This window comes from Panthera uncia, assembly GCF_023721935.1.
Source record: "Panthera uncia isolate 11264 chromosome B2 unlocalized genomic scaffold, Puncia_PCG_1.0 HiC_scaffold_24, whole genome shotgun sequence".
In the NCBI taxonomy this organism is placed as follows: Eukaryota; Metazoa; Chordata; class Mammalia; order Carnivora; family Felidae; genus Panthera; species Panthera uncia.
The window spans coordinates 96705519-96731901 of NW_026057580.1; the positions used below are offsets into that span (position 1 = coordinate 96705519).

Sequence of the window (26383 nt, forward strand, 5' to 3'; positions counted from 1 at the left end):
TTCTGACCATCTTTGTAGCTCATCTCCCTGGAGACCAACCCATCTGCTTAGAAGTCATTGTTAGTTTTTCTTGTTTGTTCCCCCGCCCTGAATTTCTTTGTGCATATAAAAGAAAACAAGGCTATATATTCTTGGAGTATCTGGGTGGCTCAGTTGGTTAAGTGTCCGACTTTGGCTCGGGTCATGATCTCATAGTTCATGAATTCGAGCCCTGTATCAGTCTCTGTGCTGATAGCACAGCAGAGCCTGCTTTGGATCCTCTGTTTCCCCTCTCTCTCTCTGCCCCTCCCCCCCTTTCTTAAAAATAAATAAACATTTTTTAAAAGGACTATAGATTTGTATTTTTCCTCCTGTTTTTCACTAAGAGCATATCTTACATATCATTGTACTTATTTTTGTAATTGCCAGGTTTCCATCAAAGTACACAGAGACCTTCCTTATCTAAGTTTTCTTTTTATTCTTTTTTAAAGGTGCATAGTATTCCATTATGTGACTGTCTGGTCATTTAAGTCTTCTGTTTTTGTTTTTGTTTTTGTTTTTTTTTAATCTATCTTTATTTTTGAGAGAGAGACAGAGTGTGAGCAGGGGAGGAGCAGAGAGAGAGGGAGACACAAAATCCGAAGCAAGCTCCAGGCCCTGAGCTGTCAGCACAGAGCCCCATGCAGGGCGCGAACTCACAAACTGTGAGATCATGACCTGAGCTGAAGTCAGAGGCTCAACCGACTGAGCCACCCAGGCACCCCTTAAGTCTTCTGTTGAGGGAAATTTAGGTTATGCTAATTTATTTAATCAGTATTCTATTAATGAAAATTTTGGTAATTTCCAATTTAAAAAATCAGCATTTTATTTCATTTTCCTTATAGATACCACCTATCGTTTTTTAATTTTCATCTCCAAAACAAAAATTTTGTTTTCCATAGGCTTCTATTTTTTCTATTTTATTTTCTATCTATAGTATACAGTGGGACTTTGTACTGCTTTTTATATACAGCACTACTACAGTTCACACAGTTTTTGTGATTGAAGTCACTCGAGTATACATTTTGAAGAAAAATGGGTTTTCTTATGCTGAAGCCTGGCAAATATGCTGTTCGTAGCAAAACAAGGCTAAATACGTTGAGAGGTAGTGGTGACTGTCTAATCTATCTGTCTATCTGTCAATCATCTATCTATCATCTATCTATCATCTGTCTATCTATCTAAAGAATAACTGATATGACAAAACGGTCTTATTTTGAAGAGTCCATCATAAGAAAAGTCTTATTTTGAATATGCTTTAAAACAAGTTGACCACAGGAAACAATAGTATGTAATTAAAAATTCTGTTACAAACTTGAGGGGAGGAGTGAAATTATCTAATAATGACAAATGCTGCTGTTGACTTTTTGGACTGGCATATTAAACCCAGTAACGAATTCAAACACTAGGATATATGTATCATTTCTAAATGGAGAGCGGCTTTCCTAAAAATCCCTCTGGAGGTGATACACAAATAGGAAGATCTCATATCAGTAAAGAAATCCCATTTGTGATTGTATTGGACAATGTAATTGTTACTTATACTGAGAAGAATCTGTTCCTTCTTTAAAAAGTCCGATGCTCAGACCCATGAGGCTGTTAAATAGCCACACAATAATAAACATAGTTCCCAATAATATTGAACTCATTTTGTTTTTTTAAAAGGTTTGTATTGTTAATTTGTAATTATTCTTACTAATATCCTTATGAGATGATAGTTACTAGAAAAAGATGTGTTATTGCTACAGTGTTTGTTGAATGAGGAATACGAAGGTGTTTATTGTGCTAATCCTCCTATGTACCCTCTTACAACTGTGTAGCGTTCAGTCTGTGGGCTAATTTGAAGAACCATTATAGTGGAGCCCATTATAATAAAGGCTAGAGAGGAAAGTATACTGTTTCCAGACAGACTTGGGTTTCAGTCTGGGATCTGCTACCTCTTAGTTGAGGACATTGGGCAAGCTATTTCTCTCCATGAAGCTCAGTTTCTTCATAAATAAGGGTGAAGGAGTAGATAATACCTATCTCATTAGTTGTTGTGAGATCGAAGAAATAACCTTTGCAAAGTTCTTGGCATATAATGATCCAGTAACTGTTATCTTCACCTTTCTTTCACTCTGGCTCTCTGGGATTTTCCCAGGGCCTTATTCCAATAACAGCTTATCTTTTGGGAGGGAAGAAACTCGATTCAGATTTTTTTTTTTTTTTTAGAAAGTATTATCAAAGCTCACTCTTTCCCATTGTATTTTTCAGCTCAATTTAACCTTCCAAAATTGGAACTACACTGTTTATGTGGTCAATATCAGGTAATGACAGGATTAATTATTTAAGAAATAAAAAGTAATTTATTTACTTATTTATTTAAGTAAATAAAAAGTCTCATTTAACGCTATGCTCTCTCTCTCTGGTTATACCCCACATACACAGCACAAGTACACACATACACACATGCACCATATTTATAATCTTTCTAAAACAACTCTATATTTTGTGATTTCTGTGCACAAAAATCTTTAGGGCTGTAGCAATTGGTTTTAATTTTTTGATCATGGATCCCAACCTTTAAAAAAAATTTGTATGTATTCCCAAAATATGTTTGCGATTTCAAATAAATTTGTGTGTGTGCATTACTTAGCCAGTATATGTTATAATATACCATAAATTAAAAGAAGATAATCACATATACATAGAAGTCCTGTTAGTTTCATCTCACACCCCAGTGGACCATCTGTAGCACCCCAATTTGGAGACTGTTTTTCTGTTAGATATCTATAGTCTGCACCTAGCTTTTCAAAAATATCTTTTACTATTATATTTAAATACTTTAACTACCTAGGAAATAGTATAATCCACATATCCTCCTCTGCACCTTGTTTCCATAGTTTTATTCTTAGTTTTCAAAAGTATGTTTCATGAAACCTAGATGTGTATTCTGTGAACCTGACAAATGTCGTTAACACAGAAGAAGGATCACGTTGAATTAGCCCGGAAGTACATTCTTAAGCTGAGCGCATCTCTAGATATCTGAACATCTCATATTCTTTAGTATCCTAACATGTGTTGTGAATCTTAAAATCTTGGCACACGGCTGCCAAACTTACTTGACCACGGAGCCATTTGTTCTCAGACATGTGAAAGAACTATACTTTCAGGACACATATTTGGAAATAGTGGCCTAGAATGTTCATTTTGCTTCTTTCACCTCCTCAAATTTTGTTGTTGATGATGTGGCAGATGAGGTTGATAATGAATGTACATATTTGTATTTATAGTTTTCACCTGAGCACTGGAGAGGACAAGATTAAAGTCAAGAGAAGCATTGGAAATGATCCAAGGTAACACTGACAAATTCTTAACAGAAAGTGTAACATCCTTACTCTCACCTGTTTTGACTATCTGGTAGAGAAATGAGAATAATGAAATAGGAGAGAAACATTTTAATCAAGTAGCACTTTTATTTCTTTAGCACTAATACACACTGTTTTTTTTTTCTTGTAGTCAAAACCATCAAATAATAGAGTGGATAGAAATGTACATCTGATGAAAAATAATTCAGAAGTAGAACACTTAAAATGTTTGAGTTTTTGTATTTAGTATTTCTAGCTAGTTTATGATAACCCATTACATCTTATTTGAAATTTCAAAAAGACCATCAAAGAAAAAAAGATAGTTAAAGCTTATGCATGGTAGCATCTAATAATATGGGTAATAGCTACTTTTCAGAAGTTTTCATTTTAAAATTCGTATCAAGACCAGGCAGGTAATTTAACAGATCTGTCCACTTTGCAGAATCCACTGGCATACACAGGCCAGCTTTAGAGGGTGGTATAATTAAAAACAACTTTAACTCCTAAATGAAATAAATTTAGTTGTGGTCAGGTAGTCTATTACATCTCCAAAGAAGAAAAAAAAAAGTAGTTGAAAAGGAAAAGTTCATGTAATTCTTACTCAGTTTCAATTGACTGAACTGATTTTATAGATTTACAACAGTAATGATGGAATATACTTCTTTTAAGGTGACGTATTCTTACTAGAAGAAGACAAAAATAGAATTTCATATGAAAGTTAACCAGAGAATTTCTTCTTACTTTTTTTTTGTTTTCTGTTTAATATTTAAAAAGCAAATGTTTTTTTTGATTATAGTTGAAACTTTTCATTTCTGTGTATCTTCAACAGATTGGCTTGAAACATCCGATTAGGGAAAGAAAGTTCCTTTTCCTTTATGATCTAAAGAACAGAAAAATTATGTTAATGCTATATTCTTGAATGGTGGCTGGACTTCTCTGTTTGGCCAAATAACTTTTTCTCCAACCTGTGCTGCTAGATCATATTGAGCTTGGAATAATGGATGCATGATACGGATCCCTTTGTTGGACACTTTGTCTAACAATCGGGGCAGCCAAAGTTGCGGGTGTCCTCAATGGTATATCCTCTGGAGGAAGTCAGCATTGCCCTTTTTAGTGTACCTTCTGTGATTTTTCTGCTACCCAGCGATACTGAAGTCTGCCATCACTGGCATACGTCAGTACCTCGGAAACTCTTGCTTGAAAGACATTTACATTCATGGAATTTCAGTTGTCTGTCAAACCAATGGGTAGCTTCACAGAAAATTATATGGAGAGGGAACCAAGACCGTATATATGGGAAAGTCCACATGTGTAGTTTTTATTTGGTATGAATCTTTGTTTCACAATTTTTTGAAACTGTTTAAAAGCTTATTGTTTGAAAAAAATTTTTAATCATTTTAAAGTTATTTACAATGTATTCTTACAGACATTCTCGCCTCTTTTTTTTTCCTATTCTCTACTTCTCTTATGCTCATTGATAAATTTTTAGTCTCTCATAGTGTTTTCTCAAAACCACAATCTACTAGTTTTACACACACTTTTTTTCCCCAAAGTTTTCCTTTCAATTTGATTGTAACACTTAACACAGACCATAACCTCAGATAATACTATCATCCTCTATCGCCCAGACAGGAAACCAAAGCCGCAGAGACTGGTTTATTCAAATAAAGGGTGATTGATGGTAACAACTGATGGAACTTTGTGGAACCATGAAACAGTTTCAGTTTTCAGGAGGAGAGAGGAAAATACAGAGATAAGGCCTGTGAAAATGCATGGTCATTCTTGAATTGCTGAATTTGGGTATTCAGTATCATCCCAATACATTGTGTTCATTATGTTCTCAATATTCAACAGAAGTAAAAGGTCATGTTCCCAACTCTAAGCTGTCAGTAACTAGAGTGGCAAAGCTTATCTTCCAACAATAATTTAATCATAAGATACTTTTTTCATAGGCCATTTAAAAAATTATTAAGTGATGACAGTTCACCATTATATTTATATCTGTTTGTCTTGCTCATCCTGAAATATGACTTATATATGAACACTAAGCAGTAGATCATTTTAGAGATAAATAGCTTTTCAGACTGAATTATGAGAACAGTTCAGCACTTTGCCCTTGAGATGAGCAGATATTTAGGGGGAAAAAATAGAACTCTTCTTTAATTTCACCTGAGCTTGAATAGCATAATTTCAAGGAATCTTTCTTTTTTTAGCACCACAAATATATCAGTACTCTATTTCATTTTTATTGATACCCACGTAATTTTATAACTTAGATATACCATGCCTCTCTCCTGGGAATACTTATTTCAAAAGCATTGCTACCACCTTGACTTCGGCATGTTTTGATTTCTGCTATTGACTATGGCTATGATTACAGTTGAACAGAAAATTACATTATTTTGAAATGTAGAACCAAAGGTTTTTATGGGGCTTTTAGGATGCATCTCTGCTTCTCTTAGAAATATTTTCTTTTTAAAGACGTTCAAGGTCAGACAGTCTGTAGACTTCTGCAGGATGCTGGCCAATCATCATGTATATTTTAAGTATTTATTTTATAACTTTTCACCATATAACATACTTGGCAAATGCTTCATCAAGATGGAAAATCATTATTACAGTTCAGGAGAAATTGGAACATATTTGTAAATGGTAATACCCTTAATAATCTTAAAGTCAAATGGTCATTTTAGTCATGTTTGTTGGAATTTAATTTTTCTAAAAAGCTTTATTATTGGCTATAAAGAAACAATGTAGAATTAGTCATAAGTGTGGCCCTTTCTTGCATGTACACTATAAATATTACTTAAAACATTTCTCAAAAGAAATGAGGTTATATGATATGATATAATAGAATTATACATGCAATAATCAATATAATCTATTCATATGTAGATATTTTTAACATTCTAATTTATCCAGTAATAGGAGTTTTTGAGTGTCGTGGCCTGTTGAGTCTCCACACTCCATGGTCATCCCTCTTACTACTATATTCAAATATACTGTAATTCCACCCCCCCCGCCCCCCCCAAAAAATCAACCAACAATTCCAACAATTACATCTGAAATGTTTTTCTAGGTTGGTGATTTGGGCCCTTCTAGTTTACAATGCTACCAACAATCCCAATTTAGAAGGAAAAGACATTCAACAGAAGCTCTTAAAAAATAATGAGTCCTTGGATGAGGGCTTGAGGCTATATGCAGTGAGTGTAAAACAACTGGGTAAGTTCCTTTAATTTTTTAATAAGTATTCTATATAACTATTCAGGTTTAACTGAAACAGCCACAGAAATATTCTTCCATTGCGCATCGTTTGCTTATTTAAAACTATTTTTTCTGATGATGAAATTCATCCTATTGGTGGCGTTGTAACAAATGGGTGACCTGGTTAACGTAAAAGAGAACAACTCAACACGTATGAATCTAAGGGAATGAAAGGGGCAGAGGAGAGTTTATACTCTTGTGGGGGACATATTCTGGAAATGCTAAGAATATGAGCAAAGTGCCAGGATAGCCTTGACCAGAATTGGCTTCAGCAGCAGGAATAAAGAGTGTGTACATGTACATCTAATGAGGTAAATCTTGGAAAAGGCAATTCCATGTAAGAAAGCATCTTATGTTTTCTGTCTTCGTTAATGATATCACTGTCTCCACAGGGATAGGCCAGAAATCTGGGAGTCATCCAGGGTTTAGATTGAGTTCCCACCTAGACACGATTCACGTCCTGAGCTCCAGCCACACACACGGGAACGCTTGCCCTTGCCCAGACATGCCATGCCCTTTTATGCCTTTCTAGGTCTGGCTCACACTGCTCTGCTCTGCTCCCACCATCCACCTGCTTCTCACACCATTGTTTTAAAGACAACCCAAAGTCATCTTTTCTGTGATGTGTTTTGTGACATCATCATGTGTAAATAGGGGTCATTTGAGCCTCTACTTCATGCTGTCCAGATACCTCTAGCACTGTACAAATCAGAAGGTCATAGTGTTTGACTGGACTTGCTGGCATTCTTATGGATGCTTTCCTTAAACAGGAATCTCTTCTCACTTGAGCACACATGTTAGTTTTTTTCACACCCTCACTCCCCACCTCCCCTGGAACCTAGCACATTCCCAGCACTTAAATACTTGAATGAATAAATGAATGAACTTTGATGGAACTATTTTAGAAAAATCAGTGATCACAAATATGGACAACGAAAAGTAAAGTTATTACTCTGTTGCTATGTGATTATAACTATATTACGATTAAGTGTATTCATAGAGAGAAAAGGAAACTTTGACACTTTTCCTTAGACACGTGCAGGAGGCTGAAGCGAGGGCCGTGGGCAGCCCTCAGTCTCAAAGAAGCTGATGTAGCTGAGGCCACAATCCCGGGGTGATAAAGAAGCAGACAATCTCTGTTTCTGTGAGGAGCTACCCATATGTAATGTGTCAACATACACAGTTACAGAGAACTCAAAGAGGGCAGAATGCAAACCGTCCGTGTTGTCACCACAAATAGTTTCTTCTTCTCCTCCTCCTCCTCCTCCTCCTCCTCCTCCTCCTCCTTCTTTTTAAGTTTATTTATTCTGAGAGAGGGAGAGAACACAAGTGGGGAGGGGCAGCAAGACGCGAGGAGAGAGAGGATTCCAAGCACTGTCAGCACGGAGCCTGATGCAAGGTTCAGACGCGTGAGACCATGACCTGAGTGAGCCAAAACCGAGAGTCAGACGCTTACCCAGACTGAGCCACCAGGCGCAGCAGCATGGACAGTTCCTGAGCCTCTGTGGGAGAGTGCTTGCTTGTTCACAGATGGGCCACCCTTTCACACATGAGTCTCCACGAGGAAGGAACGTGAGGAATAGTAGCTTACATATGACCAGGAAGCTGTGTGAGTGTCAGCTGGCCTCGTCTTTGTTCTAGAAAGCTGAGGAAACCCGGAAAACTGTCCGCATCCCTAGATGTGTAATTTCTACTACTTACTTTAAGTTCTGCCCTTTACTGTTTTTCTGCCCAGTGGGCCTATGAGGAAAAGTTTGTACCAATTGAAAAAAATAAAGGTCAAAACCCTGGCAATTTGAAGCCTTAGAATGTAGGTGGGAGAGTTCTTTGAACGTTCAGTTGGTGACTATAACACCAGTTCCCAACAGTCTGTCTGGTATAACTTGCTGTTTTTCAGTTCTGAAATAACAAGATTTTGTTGATCTATTGCTCTTATTCTGGTGTTTTAAAAATTGTAAAGTCTGAATCATTTATGTCATGACACTTGCCCAGAGAGTTTTCAAACAACAGGTGGGGTGATTTGAGGGTGAGGGCATGTGTGAGAGACATGTGGTGCTGGTTCACAGCTCTCTTTTTACTATCCTCTCAGCAAACTTCCAGACAGAAGATGCTTTCCGAACAGCTGGAGATTTTTCCATAAAATATGCGAGCAACTCAATGACTACAGTATTTCATAGCCTTTTCCCTTTGGAAAAATATCATATTACATTTTGAATTTTTCAGGATCTTCACTGTATGTAGGGTTTACTATTTTTTTTTTAATATTTTTTTATTATTATTTTTTTTACCATCGATTCATTTTTGAGAGACAGAGCATGAGTGGGGAAGGGGCAGAGAGAGGGAGACACAGAATCCAAACCAGGTTCCAGGCTCTGAGCTGTCAGCATAGAGCCCGACATGGGGCTCGAACTCACAAACTGTGAGATCATGATCTGAGCAGAAGTCAGACTCTCAACCAACTGAGCCACCCAGGTGCCCCTAAATGTTTATTGATTTATTAAAAAAAAATAATGTTTATTTATTTTTGAGAGAGAGACAGAGCATGAGTGGGAAAGGGGCAGAGAGAGAAGGAGACACAGAATCTGAAGCAGGCTCCAGGCTTAAGCTGTCAGCACAGAGCCTGACGCTGGGCTCATACTCACAGCCCTGATATCATAACCTGAGCCAAAGTCGGATGCTTAACCGACTGAGCCACCCAGGCGCCCCTATTTTTTAACTTGAGAGAGAGCGTGCGAGTGAGCAAGTGGGGGAGAGGGGCAGAGGGAGAGAGAGACAGAATCCCAGGTAGACTCCCTGCTCAGCACAGAGCCCGATGTGGGACTCGATCCTGGGACTATGAGATCATGACCTGAGTCAAAATCAAGAGTTGGACGCTCAACTGATGGAGCCACACAGGTGCCCTTCTGGTGTTAATTTTTTGAATAAACCTTTATTTTACTAATTTTATCTGCTAATAATTTACATTAGAATAATGCTGTATGTTTCATGATTCTACTCCCATACAGGTGTGACTTTGATTTGGATAATTTTTGTGTCTGAAATGTGCTAAGTGTTTCTTTTTCCTAATTTCTAAATTTTTGCAAATTCTGAACATAAAAGCTAGTATTTCAGTATTATGTGAAACAAATACCTAATTCCCAATGTAGTCATTTTGCTCTCATCTTGCACCTCTAACTTCAAAGAATAGATTAACCTTTCTGTGTTGGTTGTTATTTTCACATAGGTTTATGTTATGCCGATGAGGATCCCAAAGGCTATCAATGGCCACTCATCCCACCGTCTGTATACAACTTCCCTTGTCCAGGGAAGCAAGGCTTTTATGCTTCAAGGACATGGTAATGCTTTTATTGAATCCTGCCAGGAAAGCTCCACATTATCCACCTCCACATTTGTGCTGTGCCGTTGTTCCCATGTGTCATATATTGATAGGAAAGGGCAGGAAAGTCTGTGAATACCTAAATCATTCACTTCAAGGAGGGCAAAGATGATATTACCAAAAAAAGCTTTTTACTCTAAGCAACAGGCTGATTCAGGCTTTTCCAAAGAAAGATGGGGAGATCTGGAAACCAGAGTGTGTCTGTAGAGCAAAGCACCTTGTATATGGATGAATAAAGCGCCTGCTCACAGCTTTGGAACATGTAGCTGAAATTCCAAGACTTTAAAAAAAATTCTTTTTTTAATGTTTATGTATGTATGTATTTTTTTTGAGAGAGAGAGAGAGAGACAGAGTGCGAGTGGGGGAAGGGGCAAAAAGAGAAGGAAACACAGACTCTGAAACAGGCTCCAGGCCCTGAACTGTTAGCACAGAACCCAACGCAGGGCTTAAACCCATGAACTGTGAGATCATGACCCGAGCCAAAGTCGGACGCTTAACCCACTGCGCCACCCACTGAAATTCTAAGACTTTTAAACAATTTGGAGGGGGAAGGAGGCAGAAAAAGAGGGAAATAAAGTCAGAATGCAGGTGAGGGCAGGCTGCTAATGGAGACTGTCAGGGTGTAGATTTTCCCTAAGTGTTTAATAGAAACCCCAGAGACGGGTCGATGGCAGGGGATTCGGTGAAGAGCAAGTTGGACCCAGTTCTTCATGCTCGACTTCACCCCCCAGCGAAGAATTTTCTCGCAGGGGTGGAGGGGTTCAGAAATGGAAACTGCCCAGACCTTGCACCTTCTGCCGTGTTTGGTACATGCTAGGGAGGAAAGAAGGGTCTTCAGAGAGTCACTGACCTTAGTTTGAAACAAAGCTGTACCTCTTCTTGGCTGTGAGACTGGAATATTCTTTGGTTTCTCTAAGTCTTTTTCCTCACCTATAAAGTATGGATTATAATGTGCTATACAGAGTTATGGGTAATCAATCAGATTTTATCTGAAAAGTTCTCAAAGAGGTATCTGACCTGTGTTACCAAATATGCTTTTAACCTCGGTAACCTGATATATTCTAGCTTAGGATGCCAGCTATTGCTAGGATTTTGTTTCTAGGATGCATGGCTTCTGGTTTTTTTCTAGTAAGAATTCTTAGTAGGAGTTTTATTTCAATATATTGCAGTTTTATTTTCAAATGAAATTTACCTAGCTATCAAGGCAGATTTAAAAACTTATTATTAACTAATTTTGTCAGTTATAATGTCATTGATGCCAAATAGTTGAACGATCTTGTTTTGTGCCATAGTTACCGTGACCTTGCCAACACATCTTTAGCCTACTGGGGGCCTCCTGACATCTCTAATTGTTCAAGTAAGTGAGCAATTTTTCTTCAGTTCTTAAAGGCAAAATGAAATGACTTCATCCTCTTTATCCTCTTCCGACATATTTTTCTGCTTTGTCATAGCCATTGTGATTAAAAGCTAAGCAAATGATTGTTTCACTTAAGGTAGAAAATTCTGTTTTTTCCTGATTCTAACTTTCTGTTCTGTTTATTCTATCAGAGATTGAAAATAATAAGACAGTTTTAGAGAAGACATAAAATATAAACTGATATTTGTGTCAGTGTCTTATAGTTGTGTATTATTTTTAAGCAGTAGGTATATACTTATTTTTTGTGATTCTGGGGACATTTCTCTTAGAACTGTATATGAAAATAGGTTCCTCCAAAGTTGAGACTATGAAGTGAAATATCATAATAGGTTTTGGATTCCTGAAATATTCAAAACTCTGTGTGTTGTTTTTCTGCCTTTTTTTAGGGGAAGCAAATGAAGTAGCCAACCAGATTTTAAATTTAACTGGTGATGGGCAGACCCTAAGCTCAGCCAATATTACCAGCATTGTAGAGCAGGTCAAAAGGATTGTGAATAAAGAAGAAAACATTGATATAATGCTTGGTTCAACTTTAATGAATATATTTTCTAATATCTTAACCAGTCCAGACAGTGACTTACTTGAGTCTTCTTCTGAGTAAGTGTTCTTTGATTCTTTTGGAGAGTAAAATGTATTGGATATATGTTATATAATTTCTCACTTATCTGAATGCTTGGTACCCACCTTTCATAATTCATTTATTTTTTAAGTTTATTTGCTTTTGAGAGAGAAAACACATGTGCACGTGAGTTGCCAGAGGGGCAGAGAGAGAGGGAGGGAGAATCCCAAGCAGGCTCTGTGCTGATAGCGTGGAGCCCAACATGGGGCTCGAACCCACGGACCCATGAGATCATAGCCTGAGCTGAAATCAAGAGTTGGGTGCTTAGTTGACTGAGCCACCTAGGTGCCCCTCAGCTTTCATAATTTAAATGTCCATAAGACCCATTTATATTTCTCAAGATAATTCACAAAGTGAACTTCAAAGTTCTCTATTTTCTTTTTTGAGAAATATAATCTACAAAATAATTAGGATTGTCCATCTGCCAAGATATATAAATAGCTACAGGAAGACATAATCAATATTTCATTTTTCATCTGAAAGAATGTTTACTGGAATTAATTCACAAGATAAGCTATTATATATATTAGCTGATGTCACTTTGCAAAGGAGACACTTAGTGAACAAGCCACTCACATCTATTTGGCATAACTCGGTGACTGTCAGTTCTGTCCTACAGACTGTGACACAGAAATGCTGTAGCTGTGTGATCGTTGTACTTTGGGAATGAGAATGCCAAGGGCAGGGTGATCTGTACCTGTTTTTACACAACTAGTTTTCATCCATTTATTTCATTTAATGTGTTAATACTTCTTCTTTTTCCTTCCTTTCAAACAAATTTCTTCAATGAAAATTTTATGTTTTTACAACGTACTTTCGAACTTACCTTATCTATGTAAAGATAGCAAACATTTTTTTATAGTGTCTTAGAGTTTAAGAAATGCTTTCACACATTATTTTCTTTGATTCTCACTCAGTTATAAAGTAGAAAACGTATTTTTATACGAGAAAAAAAAAGCCTAAGAGTTGAAAAACAGTATCTTTTTAGGATGATTTAATTGTTGGTATTTCTTAAAGCATAATATTTCTCCTGAGGATGCATTCGTCACTATGATTCTGTGTTTTAACTGATGTTATTATGATTTGGGATGTCAGTATTCATGTTAGGATCAGAAAATTTAAAGACAATTTTATTTAGTTTCTATTTTGTCCTACAAGTCACATGTGTACAAGTTTGTAAAACATGTTACTTAAGAGTGGTGTTGTCATTTCCTTAGAGCTTTAAAAACAATCGATGAATTGGCCTTCAAGATAGACCTAAATAGCACATCACGTGTGAATATTACAACTCGGAATTTGGCGCTTGGAGTATCGTCCCTGTCCCCAGGGACAAATGAAATTTCAAATTTTAGCATCAGTCTACCAAGCAATAATGAATCCTATTTCCAGGTAATGAGCCAATGGTTTCTTTAATTCTAATTAATTAGGCAAACAAAGACTGATCTGATCACTTGCCAGTTTCTACTTCAAGATCTTGGGTGGTGGGGTGGCAGGCAGGTAGGTCAGAATGTTTGCTAAGGTTGTCGGTAGCAGTAGCCGCAGTTATTTGGACACCGAGATGTCCTTTCAGAACCTGGGTGACAGGGTGGTCAGCTTATGTTCTACCAGAGGTGATAATAGAAGGAAGAGTTAAACCACGACTGGGAACTGCCCTATTGAGAGTGGGGGGAGGGCATCAGTTCAATCAGAAGAAAAGGCTGTATTAAGGCCCCAGGTGGGAAGAAGCTTCATGTATTCTCTTTGCCGGTGGTTGTCCAGCTGCATTGTATCCCCTGGAGGACTTGTCAAAACAGATTGCAGGGTCCCATCCCCAGAGATTCTAATTTAGCAGGTCCTGGGTGGATCTCCAGAGTTTGCACTCTGAACAATTTCTCAGGTATTGGTGATTCTGCTGGTCTTTGAACGAACTCTGAACTGGTTCATGAAGCCTGGGAATGGTAGGCAGTGATGAGGCTGGGCCGGAAAGCTGGGCCAGATTAGTGGAGAGCCACTCTGACCTGTTGAAGCGACCTTTTAGCAAATATTTTTCAGGTTCCTACTGTGTGTGTGTGTGTGTGTGTGTGTGTGTGTGTGTGTGTGTGTTAGGGTCCTACTGTGTGTGTGGGCAAATGAAATGTCACGACATCATCCTTGACATAGGAGAACACATTAAGGGGCATGTACTACTACTCAACTGCGGACATAAACCAAGATAAAATATTTTAAAATCTGGTTAAAAAGAAGATTCCTCAAGATTTTTCTTGAGAGTATGGGCTCTTTTGGATAATTCTGTTTCACATTTAAGGGTGAAAACTCGGTCAGCCTCAGTCTCATCCCACGTCCATTTGCGGGAAGATACTCTTTGGCCTGACCCGTGGGTTCAGGGAAAACGATATCCAAGAGTATTCACCAAACTTCAGCTGCTTCCTCTACCCAGAGATACTTATTCTCAGCAATCAGACAAACTAACTCCAATCTTTTTTTTTTTTTTTGTAGTTATTTCACTATGTGTTTTGAGAAAAGCTCAAAATCTATTAAGTGTAAATCTAACTCATTTTTTAAAATGTTAACTGATTTGTAGACTTCTCATTTTGCCTTAGTTAAAATCGGTGCATCTTCCATTTTTCCACCTTTGCAAAACTCAGATGAGACCCAGGCCTTTGTCTGTAGCCATTCATTCAGGAGGGCAGTGCCTACAGTGGAGGTAAAGGGGAGCCCTGGCCCTGGCCAAGTGCTGTTCTCCTGCCTTGTTCAGTATGTGGGGTAGTTATCACTGTGATTTGTCATTAGTCAATCAGTGTATCTCTGTGTGTCACAGATGGATTTTGAGAGTGGACAAACCGATCCATTGGCTTCTGTAATTTTGCCTCCAAACTTACTTGAGAATTTAAGTCAAGAAGATTCTTTACTAGTTAAAAGAGCACAGTTTACTTTCTTCAATAAAACTGGACTTTTCCAGGTAAGGTTCATTAAATTGTTTTTTAATTGCAGATTGATTTTCTTTGCTCCAAAGGCAAAATAAAAGTTCGGGTACCTTGAAAATTTATCAAGGGGCTTAAAAAGTTAATATATCGTATCTTCAAAAATGAAACATTTTATCATAATTATTTAAACATTTTATTTCAGGTAATCATATGCTTATTTATCAGATGTGTTCATGTAGGGTTTTTTCTTCTTAAATAAATATTGGATTGAGGCTTGCATGGCACAATTAGAAATGGAATTTGTGGAGGAGCTACTATTTATTATTCCTTGTGTTAAATATTTTATGCTCTCCAGCAATTTAGACCTTCAGAGTTAAAGAAATTGTGTGCCAAAGGAAAGGTTTGCTTTTTGTTTCCTTTTTTTTTTAAATTCAGCAGGAAGCACTGTTTACATAATGAGCAGCATTCTTGGCTTTAATCAGCTTTCCCATTAATATTTCAAGTGGCCTTTGGCCTTCACACATCCCCAGAGTCGAATGGCATTGTGCAGAGCACATATTGTCATTTTTATTGGCATCATTTCTAGATACTAGAAAGTTCCCTGCCAGCAAACACTGGTGACCTCTGGTTGCCTTTGAAAGTACAACCAGATCCAGAGAGTTTCACTGGGCCCTTATTAAAAAATCAAAGTTATTTATTAAATTAAAGATACCAGCGTATATGAAACAATGCCATCTATGTAAGAGAAACTAGCCAAGTCTCAAGGCCAGTAGAATTGTTTCTAATTGTTATGTATAGAGGTGTGGAGGTGTAAGTTACGGGTAAGAAAGAGGAATACCATGAAATCATTTCCCAGAATTCTAAAATGTTAAGACTTTTTTTTTTTTAAAGGTTTTAGAAACAAACTGTATAAAATTTTTGAGTAGATTAAGAATATGATTACTAATTACTCTGAAGGCTTTAATAGCTGTGTACGCATAAAACTGCATTGTTAAAATCACTTGAGGCTTACGACGTCACTTTTTTTTTTTTTTTAATTTTTTTTTTTTCAACGTTTATTTATTTTTGGGACAGAGAGAGACAGAGCATGAACGGGGGAGGGGCAGAGAGAGAGGGAGACACAGAATCGGAAACAGGCTCCAGGCTCCGAGCCATCAGCCCAGAGCCTGACGCGGGGCTCGAACTCACGGACCGTGAGATCGTGACCTGGATGAAGTCGGACGCCTACCCGACTGCGCCACCTAGGCGCCCCACGACGTCACTTTTAAAAAAGCAAAACAGAAATGCAGTAGGTGTCACCAAAAAGTCACGGGTGGCGGGGCTCTGTTCAGAGGAGAGGTTGCACCCAGTGGGAAGGATTTGGGTTAGAACTGTAAGAATCTGTTTCATTTTGAGTCTGCCTTCTCCACGCTACCTTTCCCTTCTCCCTTGGGCTCTCCCCATCAACGTATCATTAGGAAACAGATGCTTGGTTTTTAATATGAATTTATAGCAGAGTCAAAAAATGTTAAGGGTTCTGTGATACTTCCCTAACATAGTGAACAAGATATGCGTATTTTTTAAATAAAAGACAAGGTATCCACAAGCCATTGCCGACTTTACTGAGCGTGGTCACGCTATACAGTATCCTGCATGCCGCGATTTTATTTGGCATGTAAGAAATCCTGTAATTATTCCCAAACAACTGATTTATAAGCTGCAATGGAGAAATGCAGGATGTTTGACAAGAATAACACAAGGGAAGAAGGAATAAGAGGTGATCTTGCGGAGAGAGACGCTGTTGACCCCAGTCATTCTGCAGCACGGATTCACTGATTTGATTTCCTGACAACCTTGTCTCTGAAGGGGAAGCTATGGAGGATGGCAAGTGTACAAGCAGGCAAGGTAGAAGTTCTGGATGGGACCTTCACCCACCAGAATTACATTTAGTAATAAGTTACTAAACACATCAGGCTATCGGCATGGATGTGAAATCTGAATTGTTAATTTTTGTTGTTGTTTTATTTTTCACACCATATTTCCTTTATACTTCTGTAACAGCAGACAACTTCATGTAGTTTTCTAGGGCAGGGAAATGGTCTAATTGTTTCGTGGCTTTTTATGAGTTTATATTATTTCTGGGTTCACATTGTTTCAGATGTTAACCGGCTGACATCAGTCACAGCAATCAAGAGTGAGGTTTTATGAACACTGCCTTACAGCATTGGCTCATAATGTTCCCTCAATGTATTTATTATAATAAGGGAAATAGCAAAGCTCTTTCAGGAAAGCCAGCAATTTAATCTTATAAACAGGATGTTCTATAATTGAAGATCTTAAATGTAAAAAGTGCTGACAGTTTGTGTGTTTGGGGGCACCAAAATCAAACAAAAGTGTACTGAATGATATAATACATTTTTGTTTTCTTTAAAAGGATGTAGAAACCAAGAAAGGCACCTTAGTGAGTTATGTGATGGCATGCAGTATTGGAAACATTACTATCCAGGGTTTGAAGGATCCTGTTCGAATTAAAATCAAACATACAAGAAACCAGGTAAGAAAATGCTACAAAGAACAGTGGAACAGAGGCAGACCATTTCAGAGAAGTGCGGGGCCTTTGTTTTTTTCTACATGGTAAGAATTTTATTCTGGTACTTTCTCAACAAGGCAGTTTTCAAAAAAAGGGGAGAACGGTTAATCAGGTGGTGCCGTAATGTCACAGTAAATGGTGGCAAATGGAAGGATTCATCCCCTTTAGGATTCAGACATGGGGAGAACAGGAGTGAAACAAAGGGCCGTTCTTTTTAAGGAACAAACAGTGTATTACTTCGAGAAATTAGATACAGATGCAGTTGCACAATCCTGCCATTAAAGGTTTGGTTTTTTGGTTTTTTTTGTTTCGTTTTTTTTTTTTTAAGTCAGAAATTATTGCTACTGGGAAAGCAGAAGGGAAAGAGGGCAGAGTTAACTCATTTTTTTTGAGAGGTTAGCAGTTATCTGAAATCTTGGCAAACGTTGCTTTTTTGTTGTTGCTTCATTACCCTTCCTATCATGTTTATTCGATAAAATTATATGGGGTTTCTTTTGGTCCCAGGTGAGGCTAGGCACAGTCTTTCCCGTCTTTTACAGAGGGTCCCTCTCTTGATTCTGCTATTTGTTAGGCAAGGCAGGAAGCAGGCAGGCAGGAAGCTGGCTGATAAGGACTAAGGCTTGGAAGTTAAGTCATCTAAGAACTAGCCTTGCTTTGTCACTGGGCCCTCTGAGACCTCGTTGTTGTACCCTTTGGCGTCCCTTGTTTCAGTGCCTTCATCCATGAAGAATTTTTTTTTATTATGGTAAAATATGCGTAAATCATATTTACTGTTTTAACCATTTGTAAGTGCTTTCACATTCATGATGCCATCCACTTCGGGAACTGCTCTGTGGTCCCCAGCTGAAACCGGCAGACCCTCGTGTAACAGCTTCCCTGCTCCCCTCCCCTGGGCCCCACACCCACCATCTTACTCTCCATCTCTGTGAATTTAACTACTCGAGGCAGCTCATGTAATTGTAATCATACAGTATTTGTCCTTTTGTGACTGGCTTATTTCATTTAACATAATATTTTCAAGGTTCATCCATCTCATACATTTTTAAGGAAGCATGTATCAGAATTTGCTTCCTTTTTAAAGCTGGATAATATTCCATTATATATATATAGAGAGAGAGAGACCTAAATATCTCTCTATATATATATCTCCCACATTTTTTATCCATGCATCATCCGTCCATGGGTACTTTGATTGCCTCCGTGTTGTGGCCATTGTGAGTAACGTTGCTGTGAACATTGATGTGCAAATATCTGTTTGAGTCCCTACTTTTAATTCTGGGCACATGCCTACACATAAAGGAAAATTCTGGAGATGAAGTGAAATTGCAATGTAAAGAGCTTTGATAAATGCCAAGAAAAGCTTTTTAGGACCGGACATATAGAGTAACCTTTAGATAAATGGAAGGCGTGCTTCCTTATGGGACTACGGTTGACTTGCAGTCAGTGTCTCGGGACAGGAGATCCTTCTGGACCGCCTGCCATTCTTAGGTGGTATTGGCATGACTAAACCTGGTCTATTTCTTTGCGAAAACCTTAGCATTTTGACTCCTTTCCCATATTCAGATCATAAGATTTTTCACTTATTTTAAACACAATTTCACATGTTTATTCTTATGTTAATATAGGCAGTGCCTCATCCCATCTGTGCCTTCTGGGATCTGAACAAAAATGGTGAGTTTTAAAATATTGGCTGTGTTAAGAACAACTGAATTTTAAACACTGTTCGACACCCCCATTTCCTTTCGTTCCATCCTAACCAGAGTGAGTCACTGTGTAAGTATGATGGCAACTGGACTGCAAATCTTAGCGTAGGTAGCTTGGGAAGTGAACCTTAATTTCTGTAACTTTTTACTCATTGCAAGAAGAAATAAGTAAACTTGACTTTTTTTTTTTAACCAAACAACCTCTTTGATTTCCATTATTTATAAAATACACTGTGTGTTTTTATTGCCTGTTTTTAAAAACTTTTTTTAAAGTTTATTTATTTTTAGAAAGAGCATGAGCGGAATAGGGACAGAGAGATGTGGGGAGAGAGAGAATCCCAAGTAGGTTCCTCACTGTCAGCGCAGAGTCCAGTGCGGGGCTCGATCCCACCTAAAGTGAGATCATGCCCTGAGCCAAAAATCAAGAGTCGGACACTTAACTCACTGAACCACCCAGGCGTCCCTTATTGCCATGTTTTGATGAATGTTGATATGAGCTCATTCTTGGAAGGACATCTCTAAAGAGACTATTTGATATGTATGAGGCATGCAGTTTAGAATCCAGCTTCCAGATCTCATATTACAGAGAAAGCATACTAAAGGATTATAAATTTAGAAGTGGTTATATTACACACACACACACACACATATCTTGAAAGAAATGAACTCCTTCCAAAATGATGTTGGACAATTAAGAGAAAAAGGCAACAGTAACAGATGAGTTACTAGGTATAAGGTGTGGGGATCTCTTTGATGGGAAGGACAAGCTATGAACCTCCCACCTCTACCCCATAAGAGTCACCTTCCCTTGGGGATCTGCAGGGGGATTATCGTGGCCACATCAAACCAGCCCCAGTACAGGCTGCTGCCTGGTAGAAATGGAGTCTGAAGGTGTCCAGACCCCTGTTTTTGATATGCCTTATCATAGCTGGGAAGTTTTTTGTTGTTTGGTTTCTAGTTGCACAGTTTTGAGAAAGTCCTGATTTACTGGACACATAATTAAAAATGATATCACCTTGCAGTCTTAAGATATTCTTTAATTATATGAGTCGCTCATATTCCATATCCTGCCATAAAAGTCAGACAAGGTACGTTAAAGGCATTTATAATAAGTTGCCACCCTGCATGGTTGCTGTGTATGCAATAGTGTGTTACAAGAACGCAGACCTCTGTCCTCGTGTCTACAAAAGCAGAGGTGGACGCACAGAAACAAATGTTGATTTTCAGAGACTTCATTTGTATGTAATATGTTCGAAAGGGGATATTCTTTTCATGGAAGTTTATTTTGTAATACATACATTAAAACCTAAACTTGAATCAGACTTTTGCAGGACCCCAGAGGCACTTCGTAGAACACAGTTGCAAACCACTGACTAGGATAAACTCTCCTGCCAACCCAGCACTAACCTTCCATGATTCCGGGAATCTAAATCATGCTAAGTATTGGCAGAATTATGAGTAGTATCTGTTTTACTGCTAAACTTAAGGCAAAAGAGACTGAGGCATATTTTCCTGAAGAAGCTAATGTCTATTATAGAAAAGGAACTGGCCTGCTATTATTTTCACACTGTTTGTGGACTTCCTTTTACAGAAGGTTCTGGATTTTGGAACACATCAGGATGTGTGGCACACAGAGGTTCAGATGAGAGCGAGACGGTCTGCTTATGTAACCACCTCACACACTTTGGAGTTCTGATGGTAGGGGAGGAATTTCTAAACTCATTTTGAAATGATATAATTTGGGAAGGCATACTTCTTTTCATAAGTCAGCCTTTTTAGATGATGTGTTTGGGGAATTATTTCCTGATAATTGTAATCTGTGCCTTGAATCTTGCTAATTAGCAGAGATCACATATTTGAAATATGTAACAGTAATTATAGAAAAGAACCCTACCTTTTTTTTCTATTGTATTAACAGTGATGATAAGTAATCCTAGAAACAGAAAATCACCATGAGACCCTTGAATTAAGAGAGAAACAGAGTCGGGGAGACAGAGGAAAGGAGGAGGGAGAGAGAGGAAACAAGGGAGAAAGAGAAAATTTAAAGAAGAAAATGTTGGTTTTACTAACATGGAAAAGAACTGTGAAAAGTTTTATAAAGTATTGTTCTTGCGTTATCACTCATTATTTTGAATGTGACTTTATAGCAGGTACTGGGCTAGGTGATCCAGTGGTCACCCAAAATTATGCGCCCCCCAAGCCCTGCTGGAGAGCACAGCCTGTTAGGACAGACTAGGGACTAAGGCAACAGGGAGACCTCAGGCCTGCAAGAGAGTTGATGGGCATGACATGTCTCTTACCACTAGGCCCTCATACTACTTTTTCCTTCCTTCCTTCCTTCTCTTCCGTGGCCCTGTTTTTATATCATTAGCCATCCCGTACAACAGTTTTAAAACAAAATTAGATCACACTAACATGTTTTTTCTCATCCCACCAAATTTTTGAGAGCCACCCTACATGCAACAACTTATTTGAATTTTTCATCCACAGACTTAACACCTCTGCTTTATGTCTGATACACTTGTGCTCTTATAGATAATTTTCTGGTGCGCAGCATTCCCTCCACACTAACAGAGCCACTGTTTCTGGTATCTGGTATACTTCCAAAGGATCATTACCAAAGGATTTTTTAATGGTGATGGCAGCAGTGTGTGCTGAGTCAGTAAAGCTCTTTAAATTAGAATCACAATGGTTATGTTTCTCCCCTCCCTTAGGTCTCACCCCCACTTCCCACGGGACTGGGCGGGAGCGGTGAGGGGCTGTGGGGTGTGGCATTGGGCTCATGAACCCACTTGGCCTATGTACATGGCCACCGCCATATAGCAAGCCTGCAAGTAATTTTCCTGACCGTCCACTGCATAAATGCCTTGGGGGATAAAAACAAGGCCTTTAAAAAGGTGACAATCATAGCAAATCACTTTTGAACTTTTCCAAAATACAAATATTTTCTTTACTGCCAGAGCATGAAAATGAACAATTAAACTATGGTATGTTTTCCCTAAGTAATAAAAACAAAAAAACACCCTCAGTTTTAACTGCCATGTTCTCCTTTCTCCAAAACTGACAGTTGACATTCTCTTAGAAATCACTTACTTTGCATCATCCTCATTCAGGTATAAGCTTTAGCTTAATTCATTTAACTATTTGAACTGTGTACGTGTGCATGTACATGCATGTACGTGTGTGTATGAGAATGTGTGTTTGAGCATGACTGTGTATGTTGTAGGTATAAGTTAAATAGATAACAGTAATACAATTCACTTTACAGTGGTGACTTATATGTAACCAAAGTTTGGCTTACCATTTCTTTTAATGGTCAGTTTCTTCATCTATTGTTTGAATTTTACTGTGAATTTGTAATTGTGTCTTTTTCTGTTGCCATTTGATTAAATAATTAGTTTTACATATATGTGAATATATGCATTTTTTGGTACTATCCTTTCCACCTTGGCTGCTCTTATAATATTATAAACTGCTGGAAGAAAAACTTTCCAGAATTTATCCTTCCTGGAGGTGTGCCCACATCCTTTCAGCTTTTCCAGACCACCAGGACTTTGTTAAGAGCCTTTCTTGATTTACAAACTCTTTATTAACTTGTGCAAGATATTCCCAGAGTCTAAATTGCCCTATGACACATTTACCATATGAGAAGTTAAAAAAAAATGCACCCCAGCCCCATAATTCTATCTTCTAATCTACTAACATATGATGGATTTACTGTCCCCTACTACATTTCTTCGTAGTTTAAGATTGAAGATTTTTCACATTAGTATATTTTCGTGTTGGCTAGTTCAGAGGAAAAAATATTCTCATATTCTTCATTCTCAGAAGTACAAAACAATGTGAGAGTTGTGTGTAAATGTATATTTCACTTACGCTTTAAATTGTGGTTTCAATCGTGGCTTGCAAGTCTACTGCCTCACCTAGATGGGGGCCATAGGTTTTCAAGAGGTGATGACGAGTCACCTGAAGATTCCTCAAGACCATCTCTCTGTTTCATGAAATCCCGTAGTAACCAAAATGTCGATCAGGTGGCCTATCTGGTGAGTCCACTGGCACCGACTTGAACCCCATCCCATGTGCCAGGGAAATCCCAGGTCCTCCCAGTCTTTGGAGAGAGTCCTTGGAGAGAAGGTTTGGGTGAGCCCCTTCTGACCCTGGGCCTCTGTGTCTGCTGAATTCGGCCATTGTGCATTTCTGGGAGCCACTGAAGTGCTGTCACCTGTTTTTTACTGCGTCAGTCAAACCTGAAACAATCCCACATCATCATGTCACATATACATACTCATATGTAGACACCACTTACTGGAGTCTTTGTGTGTGAGTAACAAATTTTATGGACATTTTGATGAAAATTAAAGAAAATTAACACATAGACTGAAAAGCCTATTAAAACAAACTTTCTTTTTCATAATTTAAGACCCCAAATTTCATATCCTGTTTGGAATATGGCCTTCTCCAAGAAGACTCCATTTTTTAACATGCTGCACATTGGAAGTGTCTTTATCTTCCAACCAGGATTGAGTGGATGGTCTTAACTCAAGATTTATCCCTAACCCACTTCCCTATATAAGGAGGAAAATAAAGATTTCCCTACCAGGCCCAGATTTGTAAATCTGCTTCTGCACAGTGAAATTAATACTTCATGTTAATATTCTAGGAAGTGTTCAATTCTTTCCATTCCACAGCCCCTAACACTTTAAATGGTGCCCTTTCAGGTCTATATATATATATATATAAAACTATGACCTAAAAATTTGTAATGCCTTCTCATTTATGAAAAAAATAAAGACTACCTAACCCAGTAGTACATACCAAGCTTTAAAATAACCATAGTTAAGATCCTCAGCACTAAGCTCAGAGGTACCTGACTCTGGATGTCCACTGGCTGGACCCCCTCCCCGCTCACCGCCCCGCACTGGACAAAAAGAACCCAGTGTGTGCTGAGGGCTCACATTGGCCATGGTGGCCTCCATTTGCATTTGTGCCGCTAGCCCTGCAAATGTGAGGAAGGGGCCTGATCAATTTGTTAGCCAAGGCAGTGACCTCCTCCCCAATTTCTGATGGGTGACCAACCCAGTGGTTTTGCTCTTCATGCTATCCCGGTGTGCAAAGAGCTTCGATTACAAGGTAATGATAGAAAGCAACATGGAACTCTCTCAGTAATGCTATGCTTTGGTTTCATAGAATGATCTGTAAGAGTATAATAAACACAAGTTTCCATATTGATTTGCACTGTTTTTCCACCTAAGACTGAGCTAAGATTGTAAGTGCTAGCAATGAACTTTCTAGTAAAACACCATTCTCATGAAAAGAGATTCTTAACAGCTGTTTCCCGTGTCTCATATAGGACCTTCAAGGAACTGCCTCACAGATAGATGCAACAAACACCAAAGTTCTCACCTTCATCACCTATATTGGGTGTGGGATATCTGCCATTTTTTCAGCAGCAACTCTGCTGACATATGTTGCTTTTGAGTAAGTATTTTTTATCTGTCAAAACCCAGTGCTTAACTATCCTAAAATGTGAATAAGAAAATTGTCTTTGCTTTTAAAGACACTTACATACTTTTTGAATCGTGTGGAATGGTTCAACTTTAATGTACAGGCTTCTCATAACATATATCATGCAACACAAATTTTCTAGCTATAGAACCTTGATTTATAATTACTGTATTTCTATGGAAAAATGCATTTAAACCTGGAAGAGATTTTTTTTTTAAGTTTTTTTGACGTTTATTTATTTTTGAGAGACAGAGGGAGCACGAGCAGGGGAGGGGCAGAGAGAGGGAGACACAGAATCCAAAGCAGGCTCCAGGCTCTGAGCTGTCAGCACAGAGCCCAACACGGGGCTTGAACTCACGAAATATGAGATCATGACCTGAGCTGAAGTTGGAAGCTTAACAGACTGAGCCACCCAGGCCCCAAACCTGGAAGAACTGATCAACATATAAATAAAAATTGTATAAAGTGCTTTTTTACCTGGTAAAAGGTGAAAACTTGTGCTTCACAGATCTTATAAAAGTAGTCCTGAATCAGAAACTTGTTTTTTTTAAAAAAAAAAAAGGATCCCTACTTCATTAAAAATCAAAAAACCTCCCAAAATTTTAGGGAAATTGTTTTTTTTTTTAAACAAAAATCTCATTGTTATAACTAGAATTTTTCTTGAGTTAAAAAAAAATTCAATCTGTTGAAACTAATTGGAAATTTGGAAAACACTTAGAAACAGCTTTGAAATAAAATTAATATTAAAAAAAGTTATAATTTGCCAAATACTCATAAATATCTTCACTCACAAGTCCCTTCCTCCCAGTGGGGCTGCATTGCAAAGATGATGCTATGTAACCTATTACAGAGCTTTATAGAAGATATGAATTTACCACCTGTGCTTAAAAGATTATTCGTTCTCCTCTTCCTGTTTCCCTTTGCAGGAAATTGCGAAGGGACTATCCCTCCAAGATCTTGATGAACCTGAGCACAGCCCTGCTGCTCCTGAATCTCCTCTTCCTCTTGGATGGCTGGATCACCTCGTTTCACGTGGAAGGCCTTTGCATGGCTGTCGCTGTCCTGCTCCATTTCTTCCTTCTTGCAACCTTTACCTGGATGGGGCTAGAAGCAATTCACATGTACATTGCCCTGGTTAAAGTATTTAACACTTACATTCGCCGATACATACTGAAGTTCTGCATCATTGGCTGGGGTAAGCCACCTCAAAAGTTTTGGTTCTGTTTTTACTGTCACAGAAATTGCCAGGTTCTCAGAGGAAAATCCTATTTCAAAAGACTAGTGCTGCTAAAAGAAACTTCAAAACTGAATGATGAGGATTTGATATACACATCCCAAGGCAGGGATGGTATTTTTAATTTTTTTTTTTAATTTTTTTTTTTTATTTTTAAAATTTTATATCCAAATTAGTTAGCATCTAGTGCAACAATGATTTCAGGAGTAGATTCCTTAGTGCCCCTGACCCATTTAGCCCATCCCCCCTCCCACCACCCCTCCAGCAACCCTCAGTTTGTTCTCAATATTAATGAGTCTCTTCTGTTTTGTCCCCCTCCCTGTTTTTATATTATTTTTGTTTTCCTTCCTTTATGTTCATCTGTTGTGTCTCTTAAAGTCCTCATATGAGTGAAGTCATATGATTTTTGTCTTTCTCTGACTAATTTC

General features: G+C 38.2%; 1 protein-coding gene across 3 annotated transcripts in view; it reads left to right on the forward strand.

Annotated features, from left to right (window-relative positions):
• ADGRG6 (adhesion G protein-coupled receptor G6) overlaps positions 1-26383 on the forward strand; it is a 140544-nt gene that overhangs the window by 87246 nt on the left and 26915 nt on the right. For all 3 annotated transcript variants that reach the window (XM_049654465.1, XM_049654466.1, XM_049654467.1), the window contains 13 exons: positions 2272-2324; positions 3291-3353; positions 6445-6587; positions 9853-9964; positions 11298-11362; positions 11809-12019; positions 13259-13430; positions 14839-14979; positions 17358-17477; positions 19139-19184; positions 20808-20914; positions 24567-24694; positions 25648-25916. In XM_049654465.1, coding sequence (XP_049510422.1) covers positions 2272-2324; positions 3291-3353; positions 6445-6587; positions 9853-9964; positions 11298-11362; positions 11809-12019; positions 13259-13430; positions 14839-14979; positions 17358-17477; positions 19139-19184; positions 20808-20914; positions 24567-24694; positions 25648-25916 — 1630 coding nt within the window. The remainder of the gene's footprint in view (positions 1-2271; positions 2325-3290; positions 3354-6444; positions 6588-9852; positions 9965-11297; positions 11363-11808; positions 12020-13258; positions 13431-14838; positions 14980-17357; positions 17478-19138; positions 19185-20807; positions 20915-24566; positions 24695-25647; positions 25917-26383) is intronic.